The 13739-nt window shown below is 54.2% G+C and overlaps 3 protein-coding genes across 3 annotated transcripts; 1 reads left to right on the top strand and 2 right to left on the bottom strand.

Annotated features, from left to right (window-relative positions):
* Positions 1 to 835: 835 nt before the first annotated feature.
* On the top strand, positions 836 to 2158 carry BKA78DRAFT_354585 (uncharacterized protein; the record flags this gene model as incomplete). Its single annotated transcript, XM_066891756.1, has 1 exon — positions 836 to 2158. One exon carries the CDS (start codon positions 836 to 838, stop codon positions 2156 to 2158), a length of 1323 nt encoding a protein of 440 aa, XP_066742955.1.
* A 212-nt stretch (positions 2159 to 2370) lies between these two features.
* Positions 2371 to 3988, bottom strand: BKA78DRAFT_170307 (uncharacterized protein). The gene has a single exon (XM_066883227.1). The coding sequence runs from the start codon at positions 3504 to 3506 to the stop codon at positions 2583 to 2585; it is 924 nt and encodes a 307-aa protein (XP_066742954.1). The 5' UTR covers positions 3507 to 3988; the 3' UTR covers positions 2371 to 2582.
* Positions 3989 to 4622: 634 nt separating this feature from the next.
* BKA78DRAFT_373071 (uncharacterized protein) lies at positions 4623 to 13727 on the bottom strand (the record flags this gene model as incomplete). Its single annotated transcript, XM_066892755.1, has 6 exons — positions 12067 to 13727; positions 11680 to 12020; positions 7236 to 11634; positions 6805 to 7192; positions 5702 to 6760; positions 4623 to 5657 (listed from the first exon to the last, which is right to left on the bottom strand). The coding sequence occupies exons 1-6, from the start codon at positions 13245 to 13247 to the stop codon at positions 4623 to 4625; spliced, it is 8403 nt and encodes a 2800-aa protein (XP_066742953.1). The 5' UTR covers positions 13248 to 13727.
* Between the last annotated feature and the right edge of the window lie 12 nt (positions 13728 to 13739).

The raw sequence follows: 13739 nt of genomic DNA, 5'->3' as shown, positions 1-13739 counted from the left end.
GTAGAAGTGGGTGTTGATGCGGCGTAGATGGCGGAAAGTCTATCTGGATGCTTCGCGGGTTGGTTCCGCCCCCGGATCTCAATTTGCGGGGAGGCTGTAGGGGACATGTAGCCTCTGTAGTGCTAGCCAAAGTCAGCGGTTCGGGCGCGATGCTGCAGCGCAGGACCAGGGCCAGGACCACGCTACGACCGCTACGACCTGCAAGTAAATAACGGAAGCCGTTGGCTGATGATAAGGCCCTGGCCGTGCTACATCACGCGCCCGATATGTCTAGGGAAGGCCGACGGCCATGGCGACGTCACTGGCGAGGCCTGACGAGCACACGACTCGTTGCTTGGGTCAGCATCGTCATATTGTGCAGACTGGGTATACAAGAGTTTGATGATTGGCCTGGGGTTTCGTGCATTCGGGGTGATCGGCTCGGGGATGGGGAAATGGTTAGGGACTTGTGCTGCGCCCCTTGCAGGCCCTGGCCACCAAAGCACACGACTGACTGACGACTGCCTTATCGCCCAGCAGCCACCAGCACACAGAGAGATGAGTGAGCAAGCCAGCAGCAAGCCTCTCATCCCGCGCCTTGTTCCATGCCAACTGTCAACACCATCTCTTCGTCTGTAGACCTCTCTCCTTTACATCTCCCCGGCCTCATTGATTCCATTACGAAACTCTCGGATCCTGATCCGCGCCAACGTCACAAACATCCCCAGGCACCGGGTCCGAGCGAATCCCGCATCGTCTTGTCCGCACATAGCCGCCCAATTACTCTTACTCTCCCTCCCAGACCATGATGGTTCCACGAGCCTACCGCTACACTTCCTCCCAACACCAACACACCATGGGTTCCATCACCATGCCCGAACCTCAGCCCAACCAGTCCAAACACTCTCCACCACCGCCCACCATGTCGCCGCCTCACCACTCTGAGCCCATGGTCATTCCCGCCCGCAACAAGACTCCGACAACAAACATGCCCACGAGACCTCCTCCATCGCGAAGACGAAAGCCCTCTTCCCACAAGTCCGACGCCATTCCTCCCGCTGTCGCCGCCATATTAGCAGTAACGTCCATTCCTCCGCCCAGACGAACCACCTCGCGCCGCCGCAACGACCGCCCCATATCCATCGACGAGCTCTTTGAAGGCTGGAGAGCAGAGGACAAGGAAATCTCGCCCGGCAGCTACGGCTCGCCGCTCGACATTTTGCTCGAAAAGCCCGACGACTGCGAAACCGACGACAGCTTTAGTCTGCAAGGCCAGGAGTCGACGTCGCCTCGCTCCATTTCTTCGGCCTCTCTGGCCTCGGTGCCGGATTTGGACGAGGACCGTTCGGTGCTGTCCTGGAGCTCTCCCTCGACCCCCAGATCGTCGTCGCTTTCACGCCGAGAACGAAGAAGAGAAAGACCCGTTGCGTCGCCGCCAAAGGAAGAATGTCCTGACCACCCGCTGATGCACTATGGCTTTGCCGAGGAAGAAATTCCACCATTACCAGTCATCGAGGACAAGATGGCCCACAAGACGTCGTCCTCGAGCCTGCGATCAACCTTTACCTCCAACTTGACGGCTTCGTTTCAGGTCCTCAAGTCGGCAGCCAAATCCTTTTCCAACTTTACCGCGCCGAGCGTGCCCCCGGACGACTTGCTCACGCGCTCGATACTGTCGCCGCGCTTCACCAGCGAAATGCGCCCCAAGGACTTTGACGGGACCCCAGACCCTGCCCTGCGCCGCTACCTGAATCCCTCGACCAGCACCATGCCCACCTCGCAGCAGCTGCACGAAGCTCTGATCCACGGCCAGCCCGTCGATGAGCCCACCGACGCGCCCATGATTCAGATGCAAACCTACGAGCGACGTTCGCGCAGTCAATCGCGTGGCAGACGCGGCCAAAGTTCCGCCGACGCCACCGAGGCAGGTCGAGCCCTGTCGCCTCCCGGGGTTCGGCAGCGGGAGCCGCGCGAGAATAGCGACTTTCTCCGCGTCATTGTCCTCGAAATGAACATGCGCCGCGGAGGCAAGCTCGACTCGCGAGCCGTCGGCCGCGCTCGTATCTGGCTCCCTCCTCGCAAGACGGGCGCCGCCCGGGGCGATACGGACGTTGTCGACGACGACGTTGCTGGCGGCGTCCCGCTGCGCTGGGTTGGTGTGCTGGCAGACGCAAGCTGAATTTCTGTCACTACAAATTTGCCAACTCAAAAGCACGTTGCATGACGACGAATTAGGCTACTGGGCCCAGGAACCTTGCGGGTCATGCACCTTGGCCCCGGCACCTTGGGATGCGATCTGCACACGCCGCATCTGGAAAACTCGACGGTTGCCCAATTTTACCACCTTGTCCGTCCTCACCGGTGGCCTCCGGGTCGTCAGTCCACGGCCAGTTGCCACGGCCATTGCCACAGCTCCATCAGCTGATGCCATATGATCAACTGTCAACACCTCCTCCACCAGCCTCGTCAGCACCGCAGCACTGATGACAAGCTCGCACACCGCAAGCCGCGGCCGGCCTCCTGCAAATCGTTCTCGTCGTCGTCCGCCCGAGGGCCCCTGCGTTCAGGGTGTGCCGAGTGTCGCGCGGTGCGGTCCGAGCGTCTCAATGGAAACAACGAGAGGGAAGAAAAAAAAAAAAAAAAGCTTTGTCCAGGCACTGCCCCCGCTCGGTTGCTCCCACCGGCCGCTGCCCGCTGGCAACACCGCTCACACGGCCTAGCCGAACAGGGCAAGAGAGTGGATTTTGAACAAAGGATAGCTCGAGCTCGAGCTTTGCTGCTGCTTCTTGCACAACTGTGGGGGTGTGCGTGCATTGGAGGGAGGGTGGACACTGGACAGGAGTGGGAAGAAGAAGAGGGGGAATGAAGGGGACAGACAGACAGGCCTCCACGCTGGTTACGTCGGCGGCAAAGGCCGGCCGGCTGGATGGCTGGGAAAGAGTTGCCTCATTGAGGCTCTGACGATGAAGTTGCCGCAGCCCAGCCGAGCCTCGTCGACGTCGCCTGAGGCTCTTTTTCTGCCAACGTTCTCGGCTTGCTTGGTTGGGAGCCCGACCGCAACGCACCGCACTGCCCCCTCGGCTACTGAGTGCTGGCCGCCCGCTTGTTTGTCGGCACACGTCTTCCATGACCAAAATTATGCCGACGATGCGTAAGTGCGAAGGGCAACGAGAAAGAAGGGACCACCGCCTGCCTGCCTGCCCGCCGGCAACGGCAACGGAAACGGGGACGCGCTGTGAGACCCTGACATGAGACGTGGGCGTGGGGGTCTTGTGAAAGAAGAGATGAGGAGAAGTAAAAGAGCAAAAAAAAAAATCCGCAGAAAAAAATTGAGAAAAATTTTTCGCCCGCCTGCCCGCCCTTTGTTGCTTGTTGGTGTTTGATACACACGTGATGTGATGCCAACGACACCGACTCACAGTACCTGATCGTGGGAGCAGTCCGTACGAGTGATTCCGCCCGGCCAACCAGCCTGACGTGTTTGTTGGGTTTAGGGCTGCTGGTTGATGGGTGATGGATGAGCACATTGCCGCGTACGCAACGAGAGGCACAGCTCCTAGAAGGTGCGTGTCCTGCACGCACGCCCTTGGTTTGACATCTGTGACAGCGCAACGTCAACGTCACGCCGCAAACACAAACTCATGTGGGAAGAAGCGACGTACGTGATGGGATGGGTTATACGCAGCTGATAGCTGCCTAGGCACGCAGAAGAGAGAGAGAGAGAGCAGCTGTCTACCTGCCTACCCAGTTATTCGCCCCGACTCGACTCGTCTTGATGTTGTTTCTGTAGTGGTGGTGCAATGGGGGAATGAATGGTGGTTGGTGTGGGGTGTTTGCTTTACTCTGCTTCATTTTATCTTGCCTCTCATCCTCTCTTCTTACCTCGACTCTTCTCTTCTCGCTCTATCTTGTCTTACGCTTTAGTGTAGTAATGTAGTTTGGTACGGCAGGTATAAGAAAGGGCCAGCTCTACTCCTATAATCCTACCAGTGTCTAAACATCTATTCTTTACTAGGGCCCCCCTCCCTCTCTCTCTCTTATCTGTTTTTCTCTCTCCTAACAAGAATAAATAGATTTATTGTAGTAAGAAATAGTAGTAGCTATAAGAAGTGGAGAGGAGTTTGGCTTTATGTATACATACTTTTTTTTAGGTATCTAAACCAGAGAGAGAAGAGAGGAGTCTATACAGAGTAGTAGTAGTAGCTAGCGGCCGGTTGCTAGACTTCCTACCCCTGAGCTAGAGTCGTAATGGAATGTGAAAAATTGCTGTTCTGGTGTTTAGATTTTGGATACCTACAAGAGCGGAGATGGATGGCTGAAGTGAATTAAGGAGAAGGAGCTGGGAATTGGGTGTAGCTGGAATTTTTTGGTGTTTGGGTTGATATCAGGGGTTTAGTTAAGAAAGCTACTACGTTTTTTTAGTGCCAGATATCTTTATTTCAAGTCTTTGGGAGTTGAGACGGTCTCAAAGCTAGCTTCCAGGACGTTATGCTATGCTACACTACTTTGTGCAGACCCTTTCCAGATCGCTTTTGCCCCTTCCCTTCCATCCCCTTTAAGCAACGTCAAACTTTCACATTCGACCTCTACACGCAGACGAGCCAGAAGCCAGGGCCTCCACATCTCAACATCCACCATCAACGCTAGCACCACGCACTCCACCCGGCATACAAGACGGCCAAGTTGCGCTCGTCGGTGGCCTGCTGGATCAGCTCGGCCACGGTGGCGGCGCTGCTCAGGGCCTTTGTCAGCTTGCGCTCGACGACGCTCAGGGCGCGGCCGGCCTCGCCGACGGCGTCGTCGTCGTCGTCCGCCGCCGTCTTGCGGCTGGCGACGCGCAGAATCTGCTGCTCGTCCTCCTCTTCCTCTTCGCCGTTGTTGGCCGGGTCGGCGGCGGCGGCGGCGGCCTCGTCGGCTTCTTGCATCTTCTTGGCTTTGAGGGGCGAGATGCTCCATGAGTACAGCGGGTCGTAGCGCAAGACGTTGAGGATGGTCATGATGGAGTCGCGCTCGTCGCGCAGCGTGTCGAGGGTGAGCTCGCAGCAGCGCCTGAAGACGCCCTCGACGCCCGTCGCGCCCATGGCGTCGACAATGTCGCGCGTCAGGCGGAACGGCACCACCTCCGGGACGGGCAGCACGCGGCCGGCCTCGAACGCCACGCCCAGGTCAATGTGCACCACCTCGCCCGAGCCCTGGTCGAGCAGGATGTTGTGGCAGTGGCGGTCGCCCAGCCCCAGCACGTGGCCCAGGATGCTGATGGCCGCCGTCGACCGCGAGTACGCCAGCCGCTTCTCGAACCAGTCGTCCGGGTCGGCGAAGCGCTCGAGGAAGAAGTACCGCAGCACCGGGTGGAAGCTCTTGCACACGCGCCGGTACTCGCGCGTGCGCTCCTCGTGGGTGTGGGCTGATATCGTCGAAACCACCTCGCGGCACTTGCTCTGCTTCCAGTCCTTGGGGTAGTATGCCGGATGCGCCGTCTCGAGGTAGCTCATCACTGGCAGGGTGTTTTGGACAAACTCAATGACGCCCGTTTGCGTCGACAGCGGGACGACTCGGTACGTCCGGATTTGCAGGTTGCGCAGCCGCGTCGCGGGATGGCTTCCGAGCAGCTGGCTGACGTGCTCAAACACTTGCTCCATGATGGCGTCTTGACGGAGGTCGTCATTTCCAGATTTGTACTGTCATGGTCAGTAGAGAAGTACAAACAAAATTGGCGACTCACCAGCTGTTTATACGACCTCCCATCGCTCGCCTGTGCCGTGACAACCTTTGGCTGACTCAGACCATTGGCAATCCCCATTACTGGTTTGAAGTTGACAATGTACGGCTGCTGCGCGTAGTCGACGAGATGAGCCAGCACTGGCATGTGTAGAGTGATTGGCGGGATTTTGAGAGTGGGGATTGTCGACATCATCTTCGCAGAGACCCGGTACTTGCCCATGGAGTAGTCTTTGCCGGTCCTGAATTCCTTTTCCTTCATCCAGGCCATGGCGTTGTAATACTCATTCGCGCGGTAAATTTTGCTCCAATACTTGTTCGCCTCCGGGTCGCCTTGCAATCTGTGTGCAATGTCGGTCGCTGCCGCAGCACGCAACTTGGCGCCTTCGTCCTTGCCGGTGCCCTTGGAACCCGAGTAAATGTGATTCATGCCGTGGTAGGGGTGATTGGCACAAATGCGGGCGACGAGGTTGGACAAGATTGTTTGGAACTGCGACGCCTCGGCCAAAAGTTTCGACGACAACTGGTTCATGAGCACCACAAACTTGCCCTTTGGCACGCCGTCAATGTGATCACCGACGGCAGTGTTGGCCAGTTGGAGGTCCGAGTACTCGAGCCAGAGGGAAAACATGCGAAAGACGTCCTTGTCGTGCTCATCCGAGGCTTGCAGGGCGAGCAAGTAATTTTCGAGACCCTCGCAGAGAAACTTGAGACGATTGTCACCAAGCCTTTTCGCTTCTGCCATGTCCATTTGGAACCACTGGCGGGCCTTTCTTCCCTCACGCTTCAAGCGCTCCTTTTTGGACGAGCTCTTCTCAGCCTTGACGAGCCTTTCATATTCGCTAGCTTCGGCTTCTCGACGTTCGGCAAGAGTCCGCATGCGATTGTAGTCGTCTATGAGATCTTGGTTCTGGAGCTGCTGGTCGCAAAATGCTGCAAAGGCGTGGTACGCGCGTCCCTCGTCTTTTCCTGTCTTGTTCCTCAGTGCTTTGATGGCAGGCGTCATGAATTGGCCGACAATTTCGTCGGGCTTTTTCAGTCTTGCTTCCGACGTGTAGATTCCCTGCTTGATGTAAGCTTGAGACTTTCTGGCTGGAATCAACATACCAAGGTAGTCAAGAGCTTGGCGCGATCGTTGTGGCGCTCTCTTGAATCTCTACTTTTCTGCTCAAGCTGCTGCAATAGTCTCACTGATGTCGTCTTTTCTCCTTGGTCCCACAAAACCAGTGCAACTTGGAATTTTGCGTCAAATTCCGTCTCTAGGCCAAGTTTTCGGCAGGGCTCCACAAGGTCTACGAGATAAGTCGCAGCTGTGAGAGACTCTTGCAGAGCCCCGTGCCGTCGGAAAATATCGACAGAATGCTCAAGAGCCTCTTTTTGGAAGAATCGAAGGTCGTACGGATCGGTCTTGACAATGGATTGCAAGCTTGATTGCTTGGACATGAGACTCAACATCATTTCTCGGGATGAGATGATGGGTCGGAAATCCTCAACACTATACCAATTAGCTGGGTCGCAATTCGGATAACTTCACCTACCGAGCTTGAGTAAACCATTTTGTGCGTCGGAAAATTACATCTAGCGTGTCATCCAACTCCTTTTCGCTTCTAGAGCTCATAATCTCGTCAATCTCGTTCAGAGCAGCCATGGTTCGAAATGAATCATGAAGAGTCTTTGCAGAAGCATTCAAGCCAGAGCACGCCTCGATGGTTTCGATAAAACTCTGGTCCAAATGCTTGCGGACAGTCGCTAGGTCATTCGAGTTGTGCAGCCCTTGAAACACCCTGTACAAAGCACTGGCACCTGAACGCTTGGAGGCGGGCACTTTGATGTCCCACTGCTCGAGCTTTTGTGCAGCTTCCAAGGCGTGGTCAATGTTGCTCCCAGAGCCACGGAATTTGTCATTGACAACCAGAGAGTGCGTCAAGCTGTTGAGGTTCAGCATTGTCAAGTCTTTGACAATTTTCCCAGAATCGGCCATGGAGATGCTATTGGACATTCGCAGGTGACTGTCCATTTGGGCTCCGTGAAAGAGCAAGCCTTTCAAGCCGTCCGACTCATAGTCCAGGCGATCCAGCACGCTTGACAGACCTGCCTCTTGTTCCACTGCGTAAAAAGAGTCTGGTTCCTCCAAATTTCGGTAAATGGACATTTGGAGTTCAAGGGGTATCGTCTGTTGCTGCGGCATCACGGATGAGCGTCTCGACGTTTGAATTGGCTGGTCAGAGTGACATTCAGCCAGGAGAAGGGCCGTCCTATACATGCCGCAAGTGACTGCAGCTTCAGCGGCCTTTTGGTAATCAATGTCGAGCCACTGCACGCGGTCGGCCATTGTTCGCTCCGTCGGGAATTCTCGAGTTCGCAGGTAGAGAATCGCACGAAGAATTGCCTTGATTTGGGGCACGTCTGCCTTTGTGCATCGCTCAAACCAAGCGCCAAACCCATTTGAAATCGTCTTCTTAATGCTTTGGTCTCCGTCAAATTCCCTTTCGAGGACCATGTGGACGATATAAGGAAAGAGCTCCTCGGCAGAGGAATGAACCTTTGAAAGAAGTCTTGGTAGAAACTCCACCATCCCGTCCCCATGGCCACAGGTCGCGAGTGAGATGCACAGGTCTGCGATCCAAGATGACAGTTTCTTGGGTTCGTGTGGAACAAGATTCTCCTCGAGACTACAGGTTGGCTCCGGCTGGCTCAGAGGAATCCGGTACGCCGTGTTCATGGTCAGACTTTCAATGACCACTAGTGGGATGGGTATCCCAATCTCCGGGAGAATTTCTTGATGATCACGATCCAATGTCAATATCGCTCGAAGGGTCTGTTCTGCTAGACCAGCCTTGTAAGGCTCATCTCCCAGCAGTAGATCGTAGAGATGCATGGCGATTAAAATTCGCGAACTTTTGTCCTTGGTGTCCCTTGCAATGTTGACTCCATTGCTGCTTCGCGCTGTACGTCGAATGGCCTCCTTTACCTCTCCGGATGTGCTGTAGCTTCTTCCCAAGACCTTTGCCGCCCACAAAAGGTATGCACGGCTGTCTTTTGCTCTCTGGCTAGAGTTCCACACTTCGAGAGAGTACGCCGAGGCGATTGCTGCTTTACCAAGAACGTCTTCCCGAAAAGATGGCGGTGGTTCAAAATTTCGGAAGAGAAAATCAAACGCAAGATCTCTGGTTGGATCGGGCAAAACCTTTTTCTGATTGGAAGAGTCTTTGAGCAGTGCCATCAAGAGCTCGCTCTCGTGGGTGGCGGCTGTAGCATTTCCACATGCCCGCATCTCGCCGGCTGAAGTTGCCATGGACCGAAATAGTTTCAAAACGTCTCGTTTTTCCTTGTCTTTTCCGATTTCTTGGATGCAAGATTCAATGTAGGACTTGAACCATTGTTGGAATTCGGTGGCTTTCTGGGCTGCAATGTTGTTGTCGTGAGAAGAGGAGAGAAAGCTGTTTAGCGACAGAAGGATAGGTATTGCATTTCCAGCCAGACACAGCAAATCTGACAAGAGGTATGATCTTCCGTGCTTGAACAGATACTGGAGAATGCCAATTGTGTCTTGGACACAATGTCTGTCCGCCAGGTACGGTCTGAGGGAGCTAAGGCTTATTTGCAAAGGATAGCCCAGCCATGCAGTGGGCCCGGCCAAAGCAATCACAAAGCGAATCTTTCGGATCATGGAGCAGGCGTGGAGAGATCCAAGAGCAGGATGTATCTTGCTGAGCAGATACCTGAGGATGTAGGTAAAGCAGTCAGGGGTCCAGAAGGAAACTTCGTTGAAATCCGCACGCCGGGATATGCGCTTCAGCTGATCGAAGATGAATTTTGATCTGAATGCTGGCTGTTGATCATCGGGGAGAATTGTGTCTGACGAGCTCAGCTCTTGCATCTCTTTGAGGAATGGCGCGAACGGTTGAAATTCAGAGTGCTTTTCAATATGCTTTTCCATGGAGTCTCTCATCCACATGGTATAGAAGGTAATGGCGACGATGCAAGGAAATTGCTGGCCGATGAGCGTTTTCCACCGGTTATCCCCAAGGAGCTGCTTCAAGGCTGGCTCACGATGTTCACGCGACTCGTCGTTTTTGTGTGGGATAGTGTCGTAGGAAATGGTGTATGCAGCTGTTTTTGGCAAACTGGCCACGGCCAAATCAATCTCGGCAACCTGGAGCCGGCCCACGAGAAAGTTGATCTCGTCTCTTTTGCCAAACATTGCGAGTTGACTGTAGACTTCGCCTTGGACATCTCGGACGAGGCTAGTGAGATTGTCGTATCCGAAAGCAGAGTAAGGAATATCAGCAAGCTTTTGATCGCTGTTAACCCACGTATGGATCAGCTGAGGGGCAAATATTCGGAAAAGGACCCGCGAGTCTTCCAGACCGAGCTCCTTGGAAAGCCAGGCAGTGCATCTTTCTGCATGTTTACAGCTCTCTGGCACCAACCCCACCGTCTCAAAAATGTGATAGACGCAACGGCGCAGCAAAGAGTGCCATCCCGCTCCAAGACGAGTATATCCAAGTAAGCGGAGTGCCATCTCTTCAATGGTGCTGTCGCCTCCGGGCAAATTCTCGTGCACGCTGTCGAAAATGTCTTCATGGGCGTCGATGCTGTAGAGCCCAAATATTTGGGGCAGACTTCCTATCACGTGGTACTTGACCTGGACGTTTCCCCGTTGGAGAATCCCAAGGAGATCTGAGCGTGCAGCCAGTACTTGTGATTCACCAGAGTAGTCGGGTCGTACTTTGAGGAGCTTGCAAAACAGATCCGAGGCCTCGACGAGGACGACAGCCGATGCCGCACTAGCGTTGATGGGTTTGAGAAGCCACCGGTACAAGTCGGTTCCCAGTTCATGCGCCTCCGAGTCCACGTCGCTCCATAAAGCCACTGTTCCAGCAAGAAGTTCGGCGGCAAATCCCATTGCCACCTCGCTTCGCTCATGGTCGTATATAGACAAAAGCTCGTCGGCAGCGTAACCCAAAAGCGTATCGCAGTCTTTGGGAGTAAGCTGCAATTTCGAAGACAGTATTTCGAGGATGGTGGTCCTGCAAGACAAAAAGTCCACGGCTGGCAGCGAGACGATGTGGTCGACGAATTTCGGAGGAACAGAAGATGCATCATTTGCCTCGAGTACGGATGCCAGAAGCGACAACTTCGCGGCAATGGACGCGCGTGACGATTGGAGACTCCTTTCGGCGGCCAGTAACTCCCGCGGAAAGTCGACAGTGTCGTGTTTCGCAACTTGACCGGTTCCCTGGGAGTCAAATTCGTCGTCAATTTCCATGGCATTGTTCATCTTCTCGGAAGCAGCCTCCCTCCGATCAACTAGAGCACGAGAAAAGTGTTTAACTAGCGGGGAAATCGTGATTGCACCGAGCGGGGGCTCAAGAGCCGGAAGGCTTGGGGCGAGATTCTCCAGCACCAAGTCAACCAGTAGCTGATCACAGGCCGGGTTTGCAACGAGACTCGACAGTTGCCTCACCAACTTATCGCTACTCGGCCACAATTGCTCCATTGCTTCACTCTTGTTGGACCATGAAAGCTGCTCAGAAACCGCGCAAAGGATGGTAATTGGAACCAGCATTTCATGGCTCAAAGGCGATCCACGGTTAGCTTGATGGTCCTCGAGTTGCTGAACTGCCTGATCGAGATGCGACACGCAAAACTCCACGACCATCTTTTCCATTGAGGCAGACTTGAGTTTGTGTGCTGTTATTGCAATTTGTCTAGGCCCTTTCAGGGAGCTCTCCGTCTCAGATGGAAGAAGCAGGTAGTCCAGCAGTTCAGAGCACTGGTGAACTCTTAGCCAAGATAGTGCTACGGGACCGAGATTCGAAAAAGAATGTTGCTCGTTCAATGGCACGGGTCGGTCCATGGCACTGCAGAGAACTCTCATAATGTCCCAGACGTCGTAATTCAGGGACACGCGAGAACGACCATTGGATTGACCTGGGAACATGAGCCATGTGAAAGTGAGACAAGTGAGAGACTTACAGGGATCCCATTTTGAAAACAGCCAGCGAACGATGCGCTCCCTGTCGACATCCAAGCTGTGCGGACTCTCTGCACTTCTGACATCAAAGATGCTGACCCACAGAGATGCAGCAGCCTCGTCAAGATTGGCCGGTCCATTTAGCTCGGCAGACGAGATTATCGTGTTGATGGTTTCTAAACGTGTTGACGATTCAACCAGGCCACGGCGAAGGATTACGTCCATCAAATGCGCAGCGGCTCTTGATGAGGACGCAACAGCAAGGTTTCTCGCCGAGAATTGCCACGCGGCTGCCCAAAGAGACTGCAATTCTGAACATTCTGAGACTGCTTGCATGGCGCACCTGAGCTCGTGTTAGAACGATCAAGAGACTGCATGAAGAGACTTACGCGGCAATTCCAAGCATCGCCCAATTGTCAGCCGTAGCATCGGAGTTTTGGGCAGTAAACCTTTCGAGCATGACTCGCACAGCCTCGACGTCATGGCCCATCTGTTGGACCATAAACGATGCAACCTGCAGAGCATGAATTCTCGTGGTACGCTGCGGGCTCGAAGTTTGCCGTATGTAGTCTTCAAAGTGATCCAGGCCTCGAAGCCTCTTGTTCTCATTCACACTGGATTCCGCTCGTTTCGGACGACTCGAATCAAGCATGTTTGAATAGAAAGCAGTCAGGTAAAGTTTCGCCCAATTTTGTTCGGAGCGCAGATTCCCCTGCTTCAGTTGGAAAGCTGGGAGAATAAAGGGCGTCTGCTCTCGCGGCAGGTCATGCTCACATCTGAGGCGGATCTCATCCATCTGCAGCTGCTCACGCTCCCCTCGCTTGACAGAGTCATTGCCAATGATCTCTACCAGACTCACAATGTCTGATCGGAAATCGGCAAACTGGCCGTCGGGCAAACTCAGCATGTGTGCAGCATGCGCCTTTGTGGATATGAGTGTAATCAACATTTCGTCTTTGAGGGCAGTGAGCTTGGTGGACCACAATGTCTTCACCAAAGGAATGAGTCTGGAGATTGTTTGTTGGACGAGTGCGGTCGAGTCGACGTGGATTTTCAAAATGACTGCATTAATGGCAGCAAAAGCTTCAACTTGAAATTGAATGCTCCTTTTGTTTGACAGCCACTCTGTCAGTGTAGACAAAATAGGCTCCGCAAGATTCGAGACTCTGGCGTTTGGAGCGCATACAAGATTCCTGATACACGCCACCAAGTCATCACCCACGCCATACGTGTCCACGCTCTGTCGCTGGCTACCATTGACCACCTCGGACCTTGCCGTGGATTCAAGCTCCATTGGCGTGGCAGGTCTGGGAGTGCCGGAACTAGGGGTTCCACCATGTCCGTTGGAATACTGGGGCGCTGGAGAGAGCTCGGAGATGATGTTGATACACACTTGCGCAATGTCGTTCCACGTCGCAAGGTCCAGGTGCTCGACATGGGGTGTGAAATCCAGGACGACTCGGAGGCACCTGGTGTACTCATGGCAGACAGGTCCAAAGAAGCTGCTGGAACGATTCGCAATGATTTCTAGAATGCAGTCAAGAACCAACTTGACAGTCTTGTGGCGCATACGTCTAGCTCCAGCAATGACAACATGCCTGAAAAGGCTGGCAAAGACTGCCAAGTTTTTCCTGGCTTTGCCCCTGTTAGAATTGGCATTGTCGACAGCCTTTGACTTGTCAAAATCCAGCCGTGTGGATTGAATCCTCCTTCCCAAGGTGAGGACGATGTGCCTGCAAGTCTCGTTCGGAAGGCCGCCTGATTTTTCGAATTTTTGCAGCTCTTCTTTGAAATCTTCTGCGCCTTGTTTGCGAGCTCCTTCGTTAGACTTGAGTGAAATGGCCTCTGTATCGCACGTGGTCAGGGCAGTGTGAGAAACGAGGGCTCAAACATTTACCAAGGGCGGTAACCAAGCTTGTGTCAGACATTGTGAGCGACGTTGGAGACGGAGAATTCAAGGCGCGCCCTGGCTTGCGCGTCGGTGCATGTTTAGCGGTCAGCAACGACGCGATGAAGGTGGAAGGGCGTGGTGGTGAGTCTCGGAGGTGATGCGGAGTATCTG

The sequence above is a fragment of the Phyllosticta capitalensis genome (genome assembly GCF_038381095.1).
Source record: "Phyllosticta capitalensis strain CBS 128856 chromosome Unknown BKA78scaffold_7, whole genome shotgun sequence".
NCBI classification, from domain to species: Eukaryota; Fungi; Ascomycota; class Dothideomycetes; order Botryosphaeriales; family Phyllostictaceae; genus Phyllosticta; species Phyllosticta capitalensis.
This window is presented reverse-complemented; position numbering and strand designations above follow the sequence as displayed.